This window comes from Equus caballus, chromosome 13, assembly GCF_041296265.1.
Source record: "Equus caballus isolate H_3958 breed thoroughbred chromosome 13, TB-T2T, whole genome shotgun sequence".
In the NCBI taxonomy this organism is placed as follows: Eukaryota; Metazoa; Chordata; class Mammalia; order Perissodactyla; family Equidae; genus Equus; species Equus caballus.
In genome coordinates, this window is record NC_091696.1 from 2,052,577 (window position 1) to 2,072,052 (window position 19,476).

The 19,476-nt window shown below is 65.1% G+C and overlaps 1 protein-coding gene across 2 annotated transcripts; it reads right to left on the reverse strand.

Moving 5' to 3' along the window:
- Nucleotides 1-399: 399 nt before the first annotated feature.
- On the reverse strand, nt 400-19,259 carry GRIFIN (galectin-related inter-fiber protein). Of its 2 annotated transcripts, XM_070230662.1 has the most exons (6): nt 19,077-19,259; nt 8,428-8,685; nt 1,726-1,805; nt 1,463-1,622; nt 789-955; nt 407-563 (listed from the first exon to the last, which is right to left on the reverse strand). In XM_070230662.1, the coding sequence occupies exons 4-6, from the start codon at nt 1,547-1,549 to the stop codon at nt 548-550; spliced, it is 270 nt and encodes an 89-aa protein (XP_070086763.1). In that variant the 5' UTR covers nt 1,550-1,622; nt 1,726-1,805; nt 8,428-8,685; nt 19,077-19,259; the 3' UTR covers nt 407-547. The 2 variants fall into 2 exon arrangements, with proteins under 2 accessions (XP_070086764.1, XP_070086763.1); XM_070230663.1 differs by lacking the exons at nt 8,428-8,685; nt 19,077-19,259 and adding an exon at nt 4,811-5,127 and having other exon boundaries at nt 400-563.
- Nucleotides 19,260-19,476: the final 217 nt, after the last annotated feature.

The following is a 19,476-nucleotide window of genomic DNA, read 5'->3' on the forward strand; positions in this document are numbered from 1 at the left end:
GGTGATGGATGAGTTGGGGTCTAAAACCAGGGCTGGGCGGACCCCCAGCTGTGCTCCCTCCCCCCACGTGGCCCCCAGGCCTTCCTCCCTTCCTCCCCCGCCCCCAGGAGGGGACCAGGACAGCAGCAGTCCCACTCCCAGGTGGGATGAGGAGCAACAGGAAAGACCTCTTCCCTCCCCCGGCCTGGCAGGAAGCAGGGCGAGGAGGGGGCTGCAGGACCTCCCAGCCGACCATCTTGGACTGGGCGAGATGCACTCCCGAGGGCCGAGCTGGAGGGGTGGGAGCCCTGTGGTCCCGGGTGAGGACCGGCTGGGGCCCTCTGGCCCAGGGAGGGGGGCTCCCCACAATCCTGTGTCCACCCCCGACCCCGCCTCATGGCCTCTCACAGCAGCCAAGCTCCTGCAGCCTGCTCAGACTTTATTGAAGCTGGAGCTGGAGTGGGAGGCCCAGAACCACAGACCCCTCCCCACAACTTCCCCAGGGTGGGCTCCACTGGACGTGGGGTGGCCAATGGCCGAGGCTCGCTCCTGGGATTTCGGACACAGCTCAGTAGCTCCCATCCCTGCAAGCATCGAGACGCCCGCCTCAGCACCAGCCCCACCCTGGGCACACACTGGGGTCAGGCGTGGACAGGGAACACTGCTCCCACTGGCTGGCGGAGGAGCCGGGCGGGAGGACCAAGCCAACAGCACCCCTCCCGGCCGATGGGGTCCCAGGGACAAGGATGCACAGTAAAGTCCTCGCTTTGGTGGGGGGCAGGGCCGGGCGGCACGGGCAGGGACATTACCCCCAGCTCAGGCTTCTCCTGGCCAGCTCCACCTGGGCCAGGCGGTGGTCACTCAGCACCTGCACCCGGGTGATGGCCGCCAGCGGCCTGTGGCGGTGCGCAAACTGCAGCACTTTGTGCTCCTGGGCGTGGACGTGGAAGTGCTCCGCGTCTGAGCTGACCTCCATCTGGGGACAGAGGCCAGTGATCCGCGGCCCTGCCGTGGAGCCGCAGCCTGGTCCTGCGTCGAGCCCCGGCCTGCTCTCTGAGGCCCAGAAGCACAGCTGGGGGCCCGAGGGTCCCCCCACCACGTGGACCACCCCCCACCATGCAGGCCCGCTGCAGACGGGAGCACCGAGCTCCCCTCTCCTAGGAGGCAGCCCAGGGTGGTGGGCATCCCGTCGCACCCACCCAGACCCATCAGGGAGACTTCTGCGCTGGCCCGGTGACCTGGACATCCAGCAAGCCCCTCCCTGATGGGTCCCAGGCAGGGACAGCAGTGCTGCTGGAAGCTGGAGACACAGGAGCCCAGCTACTACAGTATCCTTCCCACACAGCAGTGGGGCACCCCGATGCTTCCACAGGCACCCCAAGCCTGGCCTCCCTGCTGATGGGCCACACCCACCCCACCCCCACAGACCTCCCCGCTCCCCACAGGCATCCCCCCTCCATGGGCCTCCCCCTGCTCCCATCACCTCAAAGGGCTCCCCTAGCACCAGCGGGAAGACGCTGGACACCTCCTCGGGGCCCCAGCGGCCGCCCTGGAAGGCATTGCCCACCATGGTGGCGCTGGAGAACCGGGGTTTGATGTGGAAGACGATGTCCCCCTTCTCGGACAAGAAGTTGATCTCGAACCTGGGGAGGGGGCATCATGGGGGTCATGAGAGCTGCAGCCGGGGGTCATCACCCCCTGCCCCAGGCCAAGGAGCGGCCCCCTGGGGAGGGCGGGGTCCCTTACTTGTCCTCTCCGGAGTCCGAGTGTCCCTGGACCAGCAGGTTCCAGCCCGGGACCAGGCCCGCAGCACAGAAGGCTTCAAACTGCAGGCGAAAGAGGGGGACAGAAGCCACTGAGTCACGGCCTCCTACCCGTGTGGACCCCGCTTGTCCTGAGGCCCCACCAGCCTGCGGCCCCCGCCCCCCGTGTCTGCCCTTCGCCAGGTCCCCTCCCCACATGGCGGGACAGGGTGGCCGCTGCTGGCCCCGAGCCCTTGCCCGGGCGTGGGGAGGGGACAGCCCGGTGGGGACGGGCCCAGGCCGCACCCACCTGCAGCGCCATCCCGCCAGCTTCTGCTGCAGCTGAGCGGCCGAGCCGGGATATAGGCGGGCGTGCGGGGCGGTGGGGGGGGCCACCCTGGGATGGCATGACGATCCCTGTGCCCTCCCCACCCCGCCTCCTCCCTCCACCCTCAGCCCCCCTGCAGGTCCTCCATTCGAGCATCAGGAATGGGTGCCCCCGGCCAGCAGTCCCTGAGGGGTGGGTCTGGCTCTCCCACTTTGCCGCGCCCGCGGGACCCTCAGACCCCGGGAGCAGCTTGGCCCCGTTCTGGCAGGAGGGGCGCAGCCCTCGGCCCCATTTTGTCCTCCAGGGCCAGGGACCAGCCCTACCGTCTGGTCAGGCAAGCCGGGGGCGCGGAGGCAGCCCACCCACCTGCCCTGGCCTTCGGGGGTCCCGTCTGCCCCCCTGGGGCCTCTAGCCTGTGTCCCCAGCCCCACCCGGCCTCCCCTCACCACCGCGCTCCGGCCGCTGTGCAGGGATTAGGGGGCGCTGCGGTCAGCGCATTCCAGGGCTCAGGGCGGCCCGGGGGCCCTTCCCACCCCCAATGTCCCCACCCGAGCTGGTACCTCACCCCAGAGCGGGCCGGGCGGGGCCAGCGGGGGCGGGGGCTGGGGGGGCAGGTGGGGCGCACAGGTCTCCTGACTGGATGGTGAGGCGGCCCAGAGCAGGCAGGCCAGGCAGAGCGCCACGGCCGCCCTGCGCGGGGAGCGCGCCATGAGTGTGCTGTGAGCGTGAGGTGAGTGTGCACGTAAGAGTGCGGTGAGTGTGCAGTGAGCATGCATGTGAGCATTCAGTGGGCGTGGGTGAGCGTGCGTGTGTGAGTGTGCGAGTGAGCGCACCATGAGTGTGCCGTGATCGTGAGGTGAGTGTGCACATGAGAGTGCGGTGAGTGTGCAGTGAGCGTTCAGTGGGCGTGGGTGAGGATGCATGAGTGCATTGTGAGTGTGCAAGTGAGTGTGCAGTGAGCATGCCGTGAGTGTGTGAGTGAGCGTGCCATGAGTGTGCAATGAGCATGCTGTGAGTATGCACTGAGTGTGCATGTGAGTGTGAGTGAGCGTGCTGTGAGTGTGCAATGAGCATGCTGTATGCACTGAGTGTGCATGTGAGTGTGCTGTGAGAGTGTAGTGAGCGTGGGACCTTGTGGCTGTGTAAAGGCGAGCAAGTGTGTGTGGATACGTGTGTCTGTGCATGTGAGAGGTGTGTGTGAGTGCCAGTGTGTGTGGCCCCCGGGTGCCCCGTGCTGTTTCCCTGCCAGTGTGTCTCCATGATGGCGACTTCTCTGGCCCCCAGGCCCCTAGACGCCCCCCAGGCCCCGGGGGTGATGGGCCAGGACTGCCAGCCTCACGCCACCCCGTTGCTCCCTAGGGCCCCATTCCTCCCTCTGAGCCCCTGGTGGGTGCCCGCTGGCCTCTCCCTGTGTGCTGGTGACCAGTGTTGCCTGATCAGTTTGTGGGGGGGATGCCAAGGCCGAGAGGGGACGTGGAGATGGCCCTGACTGCCCACTGGTGGGCAGGGCAATGCAGAGGCTGGGCCCCTGGGTGCTGTCCTCCCCTGCTGGCTCGGGGCAGGGCTGACGGGGCCTGCAGGGGGCAGTCCTGGGCAGTGGAGTTGCCGCACGACAAGCCTGTGCTGTCCCGGCTCAGACACCAGCCTGCCCTGCACATCCACGTTGCAACCCAGCCAGGCCGTCCGGGGGCCCGCAGGCTGCAGCCGCCTGGCACCTCCCTCCCCGAGAGAGGCAGAGAGGGGAGCCCCGCCGCCGTGGCCCAGCAGGAGGGTGAAGCCCAGTCCGGCCTCCCGCCTCCCTGTCCTGCCCCCTGTCCAGTGGGTGCCGGTGCTGGGCAGCCCTAGCGTCAGCTTCTGGGTGGGGACACGGAGCCTGGCCTCTGGCCAGTGCCCAGGGCCCAGTGCCGGGCAGAGCACGCAGTCAGGCGTCAGAGCACGCTTCCCACTGACTGGGCGACCTCAAGCTGGTGACCCCTGGGCCTCCATTCTCCCAGCTGCACGCTGGACTCAGCAGCCCTGCTCTACTCTGTGACCTCTGCCCCTGGTGCCCGTCCCTGGGGGGTGAGGGGAGGACGGCCCAGGCGGCCGCAGCCCTGGCTGGACACAGGAACCTGGGCTGTTGTTTCCTCACTGTGGGGTCTGCAGGAGTCACTGGGAGGGGCCGCCAGATTCGGCTGCCTAGAGCCCCTGCTGGGCGTCGGGGGCCAGTGGGTGGGCTGAGCCCCACACTCGCTGGACGGGCGCCCCATCTGCTGCCTAGGGCGAGGAGGCCGGAGGGACCCCGAGTCGGGCAGCGGGACCTTGCCGAGCCTCAGCCTCCCGTCTGGGCAGTGGGGTGGTTGCAGAGAGCTGGGAGGCCTTGTGGGGCAGGGAGGGGCGTGAGCCTGGCCCATCCATGGCGGCCTGGGGGTCTTAGGAGGCCCAGCCAGGACAGAGCGGACTCTGGGCCTCTGCCTACAAGGTGACACTTGTCGCTGGCAGCAATGCACGCCCGACAGGGCCTGCGGCTTTGGAAACTCACCCATGAGGGCGGGAGCCTGGAGCCGCCAAAGCGCTCAGCCACTAGGGCGGCCAAGGAGGCCAATCCGGGCTAGGGGATGGAGGGGGACACGGGGCCCCATGTGGCCGGCCAGCCAGCCCCGCGGGCCCACCCAACGTCATGGAGGCCAGGTGGGACCCCAGCCGAGCCTCAGGGGCGGGTGGCGCCGTGGGCAGTGCCCCACCCTGCATTGCCGGCCAGCCAGGCGGGGAGTGCACAGACCTGCCGCCGGCCCGCCCTTGTCCCTCCCGGATGTGCGGGTTCGCCCCCGGCTGTTGACTCTCTCGGCTCCCAGAGAGGCGGTGGGTCTCCACCCAGCTCGGCCCGAGGAGCTGCAGCAGGAGGGCCGCCTGGCTCCAAGGCCCAGCCTCAGCCCCGGGGGCCTCCGTCACCAGGCGGTGCCCAGCCTGGGGCTGGCGCTCAGAGATGCCCGGGAGGTAAATCCCGCCTCGTGGCACAGGACTAACCCTGTCCCCCAAGTGCTCCCTCTGTGCCGGGTGCTCAGCTGAGCTCTCCTCGTGCGTCATCACACGTACTGCGCCCGACAACACCGGGAGGGCGGAACTGTGATCACTGGTTAACAGAGAAGAATGGAAGGGCACAGAGAAGTCAAGTGACTTGCCCAAAGTCACACAGCTGTGGAGTAACAAAGCCAAGATTTAAACCCAGCAGTCTGTCCCCAGACATGGAGCCCCTCACCAGGCCCAGGAGAAGGGGTTATCACAGTTGGCTTCCTAGAGGAGGAGGCACCTAAAGCAGGTCTAGAAGAATGAGTAGGAGTTTGAAGGTGGCAGGGAAGGGTGCCTTCAGGTCGCTGGAAGAGCAAGAACAAGGTGGCTGAGCTCAGCACCAGGAGGCAGGACCGTGCTGGAGGCAGGGCCCGGCCGCCGGGGCGTCCACGTCAGGCAGGCTCTGACGCACCTTGGTGGCTCCAGGGGCATTGGGCATAAGTCCCCTGGGACAATTTGACGAGGGTTGCCCCATCTTTTTGGGAGGCCAGCCCAGCTTTCATGGGCTTCCTGGAGCCAGGTGTCATTGCACCCACTTGAGTGATGAGGAAACTGAGGCTCAGACGGAAGAAATCTTCCCCAGAGCCCATGATGAGGGGCAGCCGTATCAGGATGGGAGCACAGCCTCTGGACTCCCAGTTCAGTGCTCTTTCCAGCCCCCGACCCCAGCGCGAGCACCCAGCCTGGCCCACCAGTGGGCAATTCCGGGTGCCGGGCCCTGGCTGTCAGGGGTCTTAGGCTGGGCCAGGCAGCCCTCAGAGACCCCCCCACCCCAGCATCCCAAACCCTCCTGGGACCCCCCCCACCCTGCTCCCCACCCACATCTGGAACCGCCTGCTGAGGGTGAGGTCAGCTCGGAAATTCTCAGCCCCCACTCGGCAAGAAGGACGCACGGCCTCGGGCCAGCTCTCCCCCGCCGGGGCGCTTGGTGGCCTTGGCACACAGCCGCTCGCTCCTCTCCCCGCCGCTGGGGCCGTGGCTGGGCGTGCCGCTGGGTCAGCAGGCAGAGAGAGGGCGGTTTGAAAGCACCATGCCACCATCGCATAGGTGGGGAACCTGAGGCCCAGGAGGCAAGGGGCTTGCTGGGGACCAGCACGGGCAGAGCAGGGGGCGCGGAGCTCCGAGGAGAGGATGCAGTGTCCCCCACGCCCTCACGCTTCCCTCCCCTGTCCCCTCCACGGCCTCTAACAGCTGCCCCGGTCACCACCCGCCCATTAGAGCCCCACGCTCTCAGAGCTCACTTCAGTCTCCCCTAACGCCTCAGTGGGTCCCTCCCTCTGGACCGAGGTCATGTTCAATCCGAGCCATTCACTGAGGCCCTACTGCGTGCCAGGAGCTGCTGCCTTGGACCCTCAGGGCCCCCACCCGCACAGCTCCTGGCACACAGTAGGTACTCAAGAAAATGCAATGACCCTGCCACTTGGGGCAGACGGAGGCCCCAGGCTCGGGGAAGGGAGATGTGGAGCGAGCCAGGGAGCGTCCCTTGGCCGTAACCGCTGTCGCTGACCGGCTGAGCCCCGACTGCCCACTCAGTGCTGTGCAGGGGCCCTGTCGCTCCCTCCTGGGCCAGGCCAGGTACCATCCCCACGGCGCCCATGGCGGAAGGCAACCGGCTCCCACGCACTCACTCAGCAAATATCCTGCCTACTATGTGGCAGGCCCTGAGCTGTGGTTCACAAGACAGACGGACAGACAGACAGACACAGTCCCAGCCCTCACGGAGCTCCCGGTGTCTGGAGGGGATGGGGGCAGACATTAAATGACAAATTCAGCATCACATCACTGAATTATCAATGCGATAAAAGCTCTGAAGAGAAGATGTGGGGCGTGACAATCGTGGACAGGAGGCACTGGCCTGATACTTCCTGGAGGAGGTGACATTTGAGCCGAGCCCAGAAGAGGAGGGGCTAACCAGAAGAAGGGGTAGGGGAGGAGTGTTGACAGCAACTGGAACAGCATGTGCAAAGGCCCTGGGGAGGGAAGAGCTGTGGATGTGCAAAGGGCCGGGATGGGGATGGAAGACATCTCTCCCCCTACCTCTGCTGCCTGCCTGGGCCCAGCCCTGCCGGGCCTCCCCTGCCAGGCACCCCTCCCCTCCCTAACTGGGCCTGGCATTGTTCCTGGCCCAGCCGCCCACTCCATGCCCGGCCATTGTCTGGGTCTCATGCTTCCCGCCCTGGAGTCTCTTATCGCCCAGAGAATCTGCTCACTTGGGGGCATTTGGGGGCCGATAAGCTTTTACTGGAGTCGTTGCCACACAGCAGCTGCCAGTTCTGATGCCGCCCCTCTCGCTGGCACGGGCCGAAGGACACTGACGTCGGCCCGGCCCGCCTCCTGCGGGGACCCCGCCGGTTCGCCTCCTGGGGCTGCCCTCCTGCCCCACGCCTTTCCCTCCGGGCCCCGCAAACCACAGCAGCCCCACCTGCCTCGGACGGGCCGAGAGCCCTGCCCCTCTCTGGGCCTCAGTTTCTCCCTCTGAGGTTGCCAAGTGGGACAGTGTGCAGCGCCCCTGTGCTCAGCCGGGGACGGAAGCAAGGCTGGCCTTGGCCCAAAGGAGGGACGCGAAGGTGGGGCCGCGGGCGGTCCAGGCCGCTGAGACGCCACGCCAGGCGGCTGAGGCCGGTGCTTCTCCGTCCCCCGGCCTGGAGCCTGGGGCAGCCGATGGAGCCCGGCCCAGACAGGGGCTCCCCCGGAGGGAGGGCAGGGCCCACGTCAGGCCAGGCCTCAGCCCCCAGTTCTCACGACCCTGCCGGGCTGGGGGGGGCACTATCACCCCGGTGGACTTCACCTCCCATTTTACAGACGCGGCAACTGAGGCTCAAAGGGGAGATGCAGCTGGCCCAGGTTCACGGGGCCACTGGCCGGCGGGGCTGGCAGCCCTCTCCGCTCCCCTGTAGAGGTGGGCCCGGGATTTGGGGACAGGACAGAACCTCCCCCAGATCCCCCCCAGCTCCGTTCTCCCAGCTGCCACAGCTGCGCTCCCCGGCTCAGCGCTGTTAACAAGGGCCCCTCTCTTTGCAGTCGTCACGGAGCATTCACGTCTGTCCCCGGCCCTGCCCGGCGAGGGCTTCTGTTCCCACCTTACTGATGGAGACACTGAGGCCGCCGTGGGCAGGGCCCATGTTTCCCCCGTGAGTCGCTGCTGCGGGAGCCGGGTTCAAAGGATGTGCCCAAGAGACTCCAAACGCCCTTGGTGGTGCCACTTTGGGGGGCCCAGGCTGAGGGAGAGGGCTCCCTGGGCAGGGCGGGCTGGGACCTGGCAGAGGCTGACCCCAAACCAGCAGCGACTAAACCCGTGATGGCAGCCATCTTTGAGGAAGCACAACTCACCTGGACAGGCCGACCAGAAAGGCCGTGTCAGGGCCCTGGGGCCACCGGCCAGGCGCAGGAGCCGGCGGGAGGCCTGTGTGGCGGGGTGGGGGCTGGGGGCCAGCTGGGCTGAGCAGCGCGGGGCAGGACGGAGCGGCCGGCTGACATCTGGCCTGGAGAGGGGACCGTGATGATTTCTCCAGACGGGCACGGGGCTCCAGCCGCCTCCAGGGACGCGGGCTGTGCAGGTTCACAAACAGTCTCAGCGGCGGCCTGGAGCTGAGGAAGGAAGAGCCGGGAATCCAATTAGACGAGAAAGTGGCTGGGGGATCCCGGAGCCGCCCTGAAGCTGGCCTGAGATGCTGGAGCCCAAGGACCCCGGGAGCCCCCGCCCCCAGCGCCCGGCCAGAGTCAGGGACGGCCAGAGGGGACGCAGGACACCAGCCGTGGGTTGAGTGGACCTCTGCGCGCTGCTCTGTGACCTGGGGCCGTGACCCCCGCCCCCAGATGGATGTGAGGCAGGGGAGGGGGAGAAAGACCCCCGCAGCCTTCCGTTCCTCGTTCCCAAACGTGGACAGAGCTCGTGGCGTCGCGAGGAGCAGGACCGAGCACGGGCTGAAGTGCGAGATGAGCGATAGCCCGAGAAACACCTGGAGGGTTCCAGATGGCGGCTCGTGCCAGGAAAAAGTCAAAGCACAGTAGCATAGAGCTGCGCAGTCCCGGTCAGTGGCCACTGACCGCGCACGTGACACGGACCACCTGCAATGTCCGAATCGAGACGGGAGTATAAAAAAAGCACCAGATTTAGAAGGCTTACTGCGAAAAAAAAATAATAATAACCCATTCATAGTTTTTATCTTGATTACATGTTAAAATGATAATCTTTTGGATATATTGGGTTAAATAAAATGTTATTAAAATTAATTCCACCTGTTTGAAACATCTTTTTTTAACGTGGCCACCAGGAACATTACCATTGCCTCTGCGCTGTGTTCTATCTCTGCGGGCCAGCGCGGGCGGGAAGGGACGGGGCGGTATTTCATCAGGAACAGGGATGGGGGCCCTCAGGGACGTGACTGCTGCCATGAGATCTCAGGTGGAGAAAGACCTGGCCCAGGAGACCCGAGAAGAACGACTGAGGCAGAGGGCACTGTACGTGCAAAGGTCCTGAGGTAGGAGCAGCAAGGGAGCTGGGTGGCTGGAGGGTGGGAGTGGAGGGGGGTGGTGTGATGTGAGGTCGTGGAGGTGAGCTGAGGCCACACCCATGAGTGGCACGGGCTGGCACTGGGCCACGTGAGGAGGCTCCAGGTCCCCCTAAGGGCTGGGGACATTAGTGTGGGGAACAAGCTGGTCTCGGGCGCCTCTGGCCCAGCATGGCCATGGATCCCCCAGCCCTTCCCCCACCTCGGACTCGGGCGGTCATCACTTTGTGCCGTGTCCCCACACCACGCTCCCCGCGGCCCCGTGGGGCCAGCCGCCGCATGTCCCCGCCCGCCGGAGCTGATCCCCCGCTGGCTTCGACCACTCCGCCAAGACCTTCGGGAAAGGCTCAGGGGAGCCGCCAGCTCCCAAAATAACCTCGCACAGTTCCAGGACATCTGCGAAGGGGCGGGCGCCAGAACCCGGAGCTGTGAGCGCACTGGGCCCCGCAGGGGGGCTGGGAACGGGACGCGGGGGGACACAGGGAGCCGGGAGGGGCACGGGAAGGAGACGGCCTGGAAAGACCAGGAGGTGGACAGAGACCCTAGAGGCCACAGAGAAACAGAGTCAGGGAAAGGGGCAGAGAGAGAGGGTCAGGCGAATGCCCTCCCCAGACTGGGGGTCCCCGGCCCCTTTGGAAGGGACCCTCTTCTCCAGACACCCCCGGCCAGGTGGGCCTCCAGAGTAGGGAGGGGCCTGCACCCCTGAGTTGGGGTCTGACCGGTGGCCGGATGAACGGAAGTCTTGGTTGGATGGACGGCCAGCGCCAGGGCTGCGGCCCCCACGGCACCAGGGGCCCCGTCTGACCAGGCCGGGCCCCACAGGGCCTCAGAGGGTCCGAAGGACTTGTCTCCTAGCCTCCCTGTTTTTCCAGAGGGGAAAGTGAGGCTCAGAGAGGCCAAGTGACTTGTCTGAGGACCACAGCACAAGAGTGGCAAGTGAGGACATGGCTGGCCGGGCACGTTTCCCTCTGCGTCCTTCACACACTTGGTCACCACTCCCTCCCCGCCGGCCAGCAGGCTCTGACACAACGTTCCTCCCCCTGCCCTGGGGACCCAGGGCGTTGGGAACTGTCCTCTGAGCTGCGTGGCCAGCACTGGCCGAGCCTGTGGAATTTCCCCAGCCTGAGGAGCAGCAGGGCAGGGGAGAGCCACGGTGGGCTGGCACCTAAAGGGCCGGGGTGAGGAAACTGAGGCAGAGAGGGGCTGCCTGGGGGACCTGGCCCTCCCCGCCCCAGGGCCCAGCCTGGGATTCTGGGAGGTGGGGACTGAAGGGTGGTCTTTGAGATTAAAGTGTCTTTAATGCAAGATCCTCATCTGGTCCACATGATCCATCCATTCATCCATCATTCATTCATTCAACAAACACTACCTGCTCACTATGTGCTGGGAGGCCACAATGGACGAGGTGAATGATGCGGGGAGCAGAGGCCGTGGGGAGGCGGGCAGCCATGTGCAGGGTCAGGGTCAGGCCTGGCTCTGCGGGGTCTGGGTGTCCCCAGCCCACGTCTCACAGTGAGGGGGAGAGGCGTTTCCCTCTGAAAACATCCGGCTGTGAAACGACCCCTGGCCGTGGCCCCACCCCCGCCACGCCGCCTTCCAGGCTCTGATTCGTGACGTGGGAATTTTGCAACGTGGAAAGAAAATAAAAGTGGAGAAAAAACACTTTTGCGTCTAACTCCGGTGGTGACCAGGGTCTTGTGTGGGCCGGGGAGGCGGGAGTGAGGGCCAAGTTCCAGGAGGGGTGAGCACCCACGAGGTGGCCAGGGAGCAGCGGAACATGGGAGGGGCTGGTGGACCGAGGTGGGCGCCCACCTGACTGGAGGGTGCCTGGCCCTCGGGCCACAGCGAGGTGTCCTGCAGGAGGGCACCTTCGGAGGACCAGAGAGGGCCGGGTTGAGAGGCGAGGCTGGGAGTGCCTGGCCGTGAGACAGCCAGGCCGAGGGTTTCCAGGGGCAGCCGATCGCCCCGGTGAAAGGGTGCAACAGGTCCCAGAGACAGCCGGGGGCCCGGGGGAGGCGGAGGGAAAGCCTGAGTGGGCGAGGAGGAAGTGAAGACCATCTCCCCGCCTAGCGCCCCCATCCCCGCTCCAGACGGGGGCTCAGGGCCCAGGGCCGGCCGGCTCACCCCGGCCAGCAGGGTCACCAGGCCCCGCCCGCCCCGCCCCTACTCTGACTGCAGCTCCCACTTCCCCAGGCTGGGACGGGACACGAGATGCTTTCAAAAACATTTCCTTTGCAAAATAATCCTTCGAAATGTGTTTTTGGAAATGGACTCCTGATCTGAACAGGAAGAAGTTAATTACGGTCCCTCCCCAGAGGGGCGCGGGGGAGGAAGCCTGGTGGTCAGAAACATGAGCGAGGGCCAGGACGGCCAGCTCGGACACCCCACCCACGCCCGGCCTCAGCCTCCCTCGGCATGACACCCCCCCAGGCCCTCCCATCCCCCCACACTCCCCCCCACCTCATTCCCTGTCGTTGGCCCCCAAAGCAGAGCCCAAGGCCCCTCAGTCCATAGATGGGGCGACTGAGACCCAGGGAAGACCAGGGACCTGGCCAAGGTCACAGTTCGGGGCAGATCACCCCCTCTGCCTGCTGCCATGTGTTGTCCACGTGAGAGTATGTGCATGTCTGTGTGCATGCATGTGCATGCAGGTGCCACATGGGGGTGGGCCGAGGAAGGCACGTGGGGTCTGCAGTGTCAGCTCAGCTGGAGGTGGGCCTCTGCCTCACCCCACCAGGCCACCCTTGCCGGGGGGCAGAGGTGCTGGCCACCAGGACCACAGGAGGAAGGGGATGGGGCCCCCCTCTGTGCTTCTGCCCTTAAACCCCAACCACCCTCCAAACAAGGGCCATCTGGGTTCCACGTGGACCTGGACCAGGGCCCGTGATAGACTGTCTTCTGGGTGTTTCTATGTCCATCTTAGTAAGCTCTGATGTTCATGTCCTAGGTCCTATCTTACAGGTGCTGGGGCTTGTGGTTATATTGGAGGTTGGGGGCATCTAGACTCTGACCTTTGCTTAGCCATTCAGCCAGGGGTCTTCCACTCAGCCTGCGGAACCAGGGTTCATCTAAGTGCAAATCTAAGGAATAAGCCCAATGAGCCATCCTTCCATCCTTTTGACCATCCACCCACCCACCCACCCTCCAATTTATCCATCTACACATTCATTCATCTACACATCTATCCTTCTGGCCATCCACCCACCTATCTACCCACCCGTCCACCCATCCACCCATCCATCCATATTTCTATCCTTATGACCATCCGTCCACCCACCAACCCAATGTCCTTCTGTCCATCTGTATTAGTTTCCTACTGCTCTTGTAATAAATTACTACAAGCTTAGTGGCTTAGAACAACACAAATTTGTCATCTTACAGTTCTGGGATCAGAGATGGGTCTTACGGGCTAAAATCAAGGTGAGCAGGGCTGCACTGCTTCTGGGGTTTCTAGGGGAGAACGTGTTTCCTTGCCCTTTCCAGCTTCTAGAAGCCGCCTGCCTTCCTTGGCTGGTGGCCCCAGACTCCATCTTCAGAGCCAGAAATGATCTCACTCCTCCTCTGCTTCGGTCATCACATCTCCTTCTTTGCTTACAAGGACCCGGTGATGGTGCTGGGCCCACCCAGATGACCCAGGATAATGTCTCCATCTCAAGATTCTTCGCTTAATCCCATCTTCCAAGTCCCTTTTGCCACATACGGTAGCATGTTCTCAGGTTCCAGGATTTAGAACGTGGACACATGAGGGTACTATTCTGCCTGCCGTACCATCCTTCTGCAATCTGTCCATCTGCTCGTTCATCCTTTCATTTCTCCGACCATCTATCCACCTACGCGTTTTCTGTCCATCTGTCCAGTCAGCCAGGCAGGCATTTATCCATCTGTCTTTCCATCTTCCTATCTTTCCTTTTGTCTATCCACCCACCCACTCATCCATTTATCTGATCACTCATCCGCCATCCATCTCTCCATCCATCAGTCCCAACTTCCATCTTTCCTTTCCATCACCCATCCATCCGTCCACTCAGATGCCCTTCTGTCCATCTGTCTGTCCACGTGGGACAGCCTGCTAAGGAGGGGGTGGATCAGAGAGCCACAGAGGATGTGGTGGGGGCACAGGGTGGAGGCCCAACCCCTCCCAGACCCTGCCTGGCTCACTTTTCCTCTTCCTCCCAGCTCCTTCCTGGAACCATCAGTTGTCAGCACACCTCCCCATAGACAGATGGCTTCCTGTCTCACACCCACCTGCCCAGACAGGGGATCTCCAAGGACAGAGGCCATAGCTGCCCCTCCCCGCCTCTGGCCCAGGCCCCCCCTCCTTCAGGCAGAGCCCCGGCGGCCGCAGAGCGGACCCGCTGCCCGAATGGACGCACAGAGGCAGGACTGAGCAAGCTCTCCCGGGCCCCACGGCTCCCTGTCACCCCTCCTAGCTTAGCGCAGGGCCGAGCCCCCAGCTCCGGGAGAGGCTGTGGGAAAGGCCCCTTGCAGCCCGTTTGCTGGCTTCGGGGCGTCTCGAGGGGGAGTGTCGGTCACCCCAGGGCTCGAGGAGAGGACCCTGGACCAAGCCCAGGATGATTCGATGGGGAAAAAATGCCCCCATGAGGAGTACTGCGTCTCGACTGCCAAGACGGCCTGCTTATCATGGTCTCATCCTCCTTATCTCCCCGCCAGCCGGGCCAGGGGGGTCTTGACTCTCTGCCCCCTCGGCAGGGCCCCAACCACACGGGGGACCCTGTTCACGCCCACTCCCCTTCCGCTGAATCTCACTATCTCTGTCTCTCACTGTCTCTGTCTCTTCATCTCTCACTCCCTCCCTCTCCAACCACATTCTCCCTCCCAGGGCCTCACTCTGCCACGGAGCCCCTGCCCTGTGATCCAAAAGCCCAGGCCTCTGCCCTCGTGCCCACCCCCAAAACACACCCCCGCCTGAGGGACCTCCTACCCGGGAAGGCCTCATGGTGGCCATCGGGAGTGACCTCGGCCCAGGCAGCCACTCCCACGCGTGCCCCCCAGGACCTGCGTTCGCCCGTCTGCCTGCCTGAGTGCTCAGGTGTGGCCAGTCTGGGGTCCAGGACCAGGACACTGTGTGGTCAGGGCCTGGGACCCCCATTGCCTGGGGTCTGTAGCTGGCCTCAGGAAGGAGTGCTGAGTGACAGGTGGGCAGGCGGGTGGATGGGTCACTGGCTGCGTGAGTAGTGGGCTGGGTTGAGACAAAACGGATGCTGGCAGACATCTCATGCTCCTTGGTCCCAGCAGGGCAGTGATGTCATCTGTGCCCAAAGCCCACCCCACATCCCCCGGCCAGCTCCGTGCCCCCACAAGCTCCCACTTGATCCCTACCCCGCGCGTGGCCTGAGAGGCTGCTGCAGGGCCCTGGCACGTGCCATGGGAGAGGCCGGAATGGGTGTGTCTGCCTCATGGGCTGGGGCCCCTGATGGGGGCAGGAAGGGAGGCGGCGTGCCGGCGGGCATCCCAGAGGTCAGCGGGAGGCAGGCTGGGCTGGGCCGACAACAGCTCGAGACTCTGGGTCCCCCCCTGCCTGCAGGGGCGTCTCTTGGGGGCCAGGACACCCTCCACCCCATGTCTGGGACTCAGCTAGGTGTGTGCCGGTCACCTCCCCAGGGAGTCCTGCTGCAGGGGAACCCCGCAAGTTACAGACCCGGGGGAGGAGTCGGGCTGTGGGAAATACCCCCAGTGCAGGATCTGAACCCCAACTCTGGGTCCCCGTCTGTGTGACCCTGGGCCACACAGGGAAAGTCCAGGGCCTCGGCATCTGAATCTGTAGCTTGGGCCCAGCGGCCGCTCTCCCCTCAAGACAGCCCGGTCTTTCATTCCCGTCCCCACGCACAGGCGCCCGGACAGCACTGGGCCCCGACAGAAGGGCCCCCTGCACACGCTGATGAAGCGAGAGAGCTCCAGCCCCTGGATGGCGCCGGGCCTGAAGTCCCTCATTGCCATCTCTGCTCCCCCATGGCGGGCACTGGCTCCTGAGAACCCTCAACAGGGGCCCCAAGCCCAGAACCCCGAGGAGGGCTGGGGGCAGGTGTCTAATGGGGAAGGGGAGTGCAGGGCTGTCCTGTGTCCCAGGGGAGCAGGAGGCCCCCTCATCTTACACCCCACTGCACCTGGGAGGCTGATGGGGCTCCGGGGCCAGCGCATAGAAGGGCGGGGTTGCTCTCCTCTGCGTCCACCTCTGGGACTTTCTCGAGGGGGGTGCCGTGGACGGGGCTGGGGTCCAGAAAAAGAGAAAGGCTGGTGGGCGAGGATGGGCGTCTGGCAGGGGGGGGTCACAGGCCCCCTCCTCTCTCCCGAGGCTGCTCCCTCTCAGCCCCCTGCCCGTCATGCACGCACATGCCCGGGAAACACTTGTGCGTGTCCCCGGCTGCAGAGCTTGCACTCTAAGTACGGGTGCTGCGCTGGGAGGGGCACACTGGGGGTAAACTCTGGGGCAGTGGGCCCCCCACCCACTCCTTTCTCCACCGAGCACCAGCCCCCCGCTGCCCCACTGGTGCCCAGTGATGTGCGTGGGGCTGCCTGAGCCTCAGCCTTTGCATCTGGGCAGTGGGTACCATCCTTAATCCCCAAGGGCGCCCCCACATCAGCTGTCAGGGAGTCTGGTGTATGCGCGGATGCCCCCCACCCCAATCCCAGTTCTCTTCGTGGCAGGGGGCAAAATGGAGCCCAGAGGGCCACGCCAGCCACCCTGGGGGCTCAAGGTAGGCAAGCAGGACCGGAGCACAGGGCAGGCCCCCCCCTCATCCACTCAGGCTCTGCCCAGGGTGGGGGCTGCGTCCTGTCTGTCGGTCCATTGTTCCCAAGCCACCAGGGCCGGACCGCTCCGCCCCACTGCAGAGAGGAGGAGCTGGGGGGAGGGAGACATGGGAGCAGGGGTGGGGAGGGGAGGGCCCGACCTGTTAACAAGCTTCTTCCCAGCCCCCACCCGCCGTTACTCCCCAGGCCCTTCCCAGGCGGAAAATTCAATTAGTTTCGAGCAACTGCTTTGCTGAAGAGCCAGAGAGAGGGGCCGGGGAGAAAGGGGACCCGCCCTGCTGGCCGCGGCTGCTGTGCGCTGGGGGCTGGGGGCTGGGGCAGGGCGGACGCCTGCTCACGGCTGCGTTTCTGCTCAGCCCGGCCCTGTGTGCTCTAAACGTGCATCTTTGCGTGTGACTGTGTTCCTGGGTCCCGTGTGCCCACGTGTGTTCCCTGCACAAACATGGCCCTCACAGCCCTCAGCATCCCCCGTGTGCACCCCCACCTCAGCCGTAACTGTAAGCCCCCACCCTGAGTCGCTCCAGGCTCTGGTTCTCGTGGATGGGTGCCAGGTTGTTGGGTGGTGAACACAGAACGGTAAGACTCCCCCCTGCCAACAGCATCATGCCACCTCCCTCTCACAGAGTAGGGTGTGGTCCCTCAGCTCCCAGACTAGCTGCTCCCCTGCCCTGGTTCCCCACTGGCCTCTTGTCCAATCCTCAAACACTCCAGCCTTCTGGCCACAGGACCTTTGCACACACCGTCCCCCCATGCCTGGCAAGCTTCCCCTTTGAGAACATTGTCCCAGGGTGGATCAGTCCTTCCTTTCCCTCTCCCCTTATCCCTGGGCATCACAGTAAGCAGCCAAAAATCTCTCTCTGCGAGGGAGTCGGGGCAGTGCTCTCTGGATCACTGTCTGTCCCCGTGCCCAGCATGGGGCCTAGCACACGGCAGATGCTCAGTAAATGTTGGTTGAGTGAATGAAGTGCCAGGCCCACAGAGAAGTTTAGAAAACAAGAACGAGTCTTGCAGCCGACACACCCTTCTCTGCCTGGTAAACTCCTATGCACTCTGCAGTGGCCTGGCTTCCAGGACCCCCTCCTCCAGGATGTCCAGACTGCTCTGAGGACCAACAAGAAGGAGCCTTGCAATGTGGACCTCAGCCCGGGGCATCTGCACTTTCCTCTGGGACCCACTCTCCCAAGTCTCTGGCCCACAGTCTCTGTTGCCCAACTCCCTCCTTCCCGCTGTGGTCACACCCAGGGCCCGTGGGAGAGGGTCCGATCCGTCTGCCTCCTCACAGAAGGGCTCCATGCCACCTGGTGAGCAGGAAGGGGGCGGGGGCGCCCATCTGACGCAGCCCCTCGTCCTGTTCCCCCCCGTGGCTCTCCCCCACCCCTCCCAGTGCCTGGGCCTCCCTGAGCCCCGTGTGGGGAGTGCAGGGTGCCCCCTGAGGCAGGGCACAGTGGGTGTTAGGACACAGAGCTGCAGGGGGACAAGGGCAGACGAGCTCACAGACCCACAGGGAGACCAGGTGAGGGCAGTGTGGGCTGCCTCTCTGAGCGCTTCTTTATTGGGGTCCCCAGACACGGCCAGGGAGGGGCGCTGCCTTCCGGGCCCCTGTGGGAAGGTACGGGGTACAGAGGAGTTCCCAGACCCTGCTAGGAGGGAAAGGGGTTTGGGAAGCCCAGATGTGGGGAGGGGCCGCGGGCAGAGGAATGTGGGTGGCCCCTCCTCTCTCCCCCTAAGGAAGGACAGAAGCAGATGGCAGCTGGGGGGTTGGGGACAAGGGGGAGGCCCAGCCAGCCCGCCCCGAGGCTCCGATGGGCGCCTATGGTCCCGCCCCGGGAGCTGTGGGGGACACGGCCTTCTCAAGTTCCCGGCCCCTCACCCTCTGCCAGCTGTGTGCAGCTGGGGCCTCGCCCTGAGGAAACCCAACACCGGTGGCAAGGGGACCGAGCGGCACCAGCCGGTGTCCTGACCAGGGCTGGGGCCCTTTGTGTCCGGGGGTACCACTCTTTGGTAAAAAGATACCATGTGTGATGGCCGAGCCCGGGGGCTGGTGGGTGACATCCTCCGGCAGAAGGTTGGTGGGCAGTGTTGAGGCTTGGGGTCCCTGTGCCCGGCAGGAACAAGGAGTCACCCAGGCCCCACCGCCACCCTGAGCCTCAGTTTCCCCGAGGAGCACCTTCCTCTGCCCAAGCTCTGGCAGCTCCTTTCTCCCACAGGAGACTCGCCACCTCCCAAAGGGGACAGGGCTGAGCCCACAACTCTGCTCCCTTTTAGGATGAGGCATGAGGCTCGGAGGCCTGGGCCACCTGCCTGTCGGGCCTCAGTGTCCTCCCACCCCCTCCCCGGGGCTCTCCGTGGCTTCCAGCGCCCAGCCCACCACCGGGCCCTCTGCAGATGGGGAGACTGAGGCCCAGCCTAGGGTGCCAGCCCCCCTGAACCGCCCCTGCCCTGGGAGGAGGCCAGGTGGGGAGGGGCCACCAGCTGGCTGTCAGCCCATGTCAACAGGGGCTCACACACCTGCCCGCCTCCCCCCGCTCCCTGGGCCTGCCCCGGCATTTCTGCACCTCTGGGCTGGCGAGGGGCTTTCCCACTCCTCCAGAGTCCCGGTCCCCACCCTACCGGGACGACGTGGCCTCCAGCCACGGCGCGCACCTGCCGGTCTCCCCAGACCCCCAGTGGGTGCCTGGCCGGTGACTCTCAACCCACCTCCGCCCAGCGGGCCCCTCTCGGGCTGCCTCTGTGAGGGTCCCACAGGCTCTCTGGGCTGCCGCTGGCCCGGCTGGATTTCCATGTCAATGGGTCGGGCCGCACCCGCCCGGGAAGCTGGTTAACAAGCCCGGCCCGGGGAGGCCGCCCCGCCGCGGTGTTAACACAGCGCCATTCTCCACTGCTGCGTGGCCCTGCGGTTGCCATGGCGCCCTGCGTGGCCTTCGGGGCCACGGCTAATCCTTTCTCCCGGCCTTTCATCCCGGCCGTCCCACCCCCCGGCTGGCTGGTCGCCGGGGTCTCGGCCATGCCCAACAAGGCTGGTTTCTCTACTGGGGTCAGAGGAGGCCGTCAATCCAGCCCCGGGGCCCCCAGCCCCTTGGCCCCGGCCCTTTGTCCC

What these genes read in the sequence shown, in the direction of transcription:
- GRIFIN (XM_070230663.1), bottom strand. Translation starts at nt 1,549, where the DNA reads ATGGTGGGCAATGCCTTCCAGGGCGGCCGCTGGGGCCCCGAGGAGGTG. An exon ending in TGCTAGGGGAGCCCTTTGAG is followed by an intron (nt 956 to 1,462) that starts GTGATGGGAGCA and finishes CTCTGTCCCCAG; the next exon opens with ATGGAGGTCAGCTCAGACGC.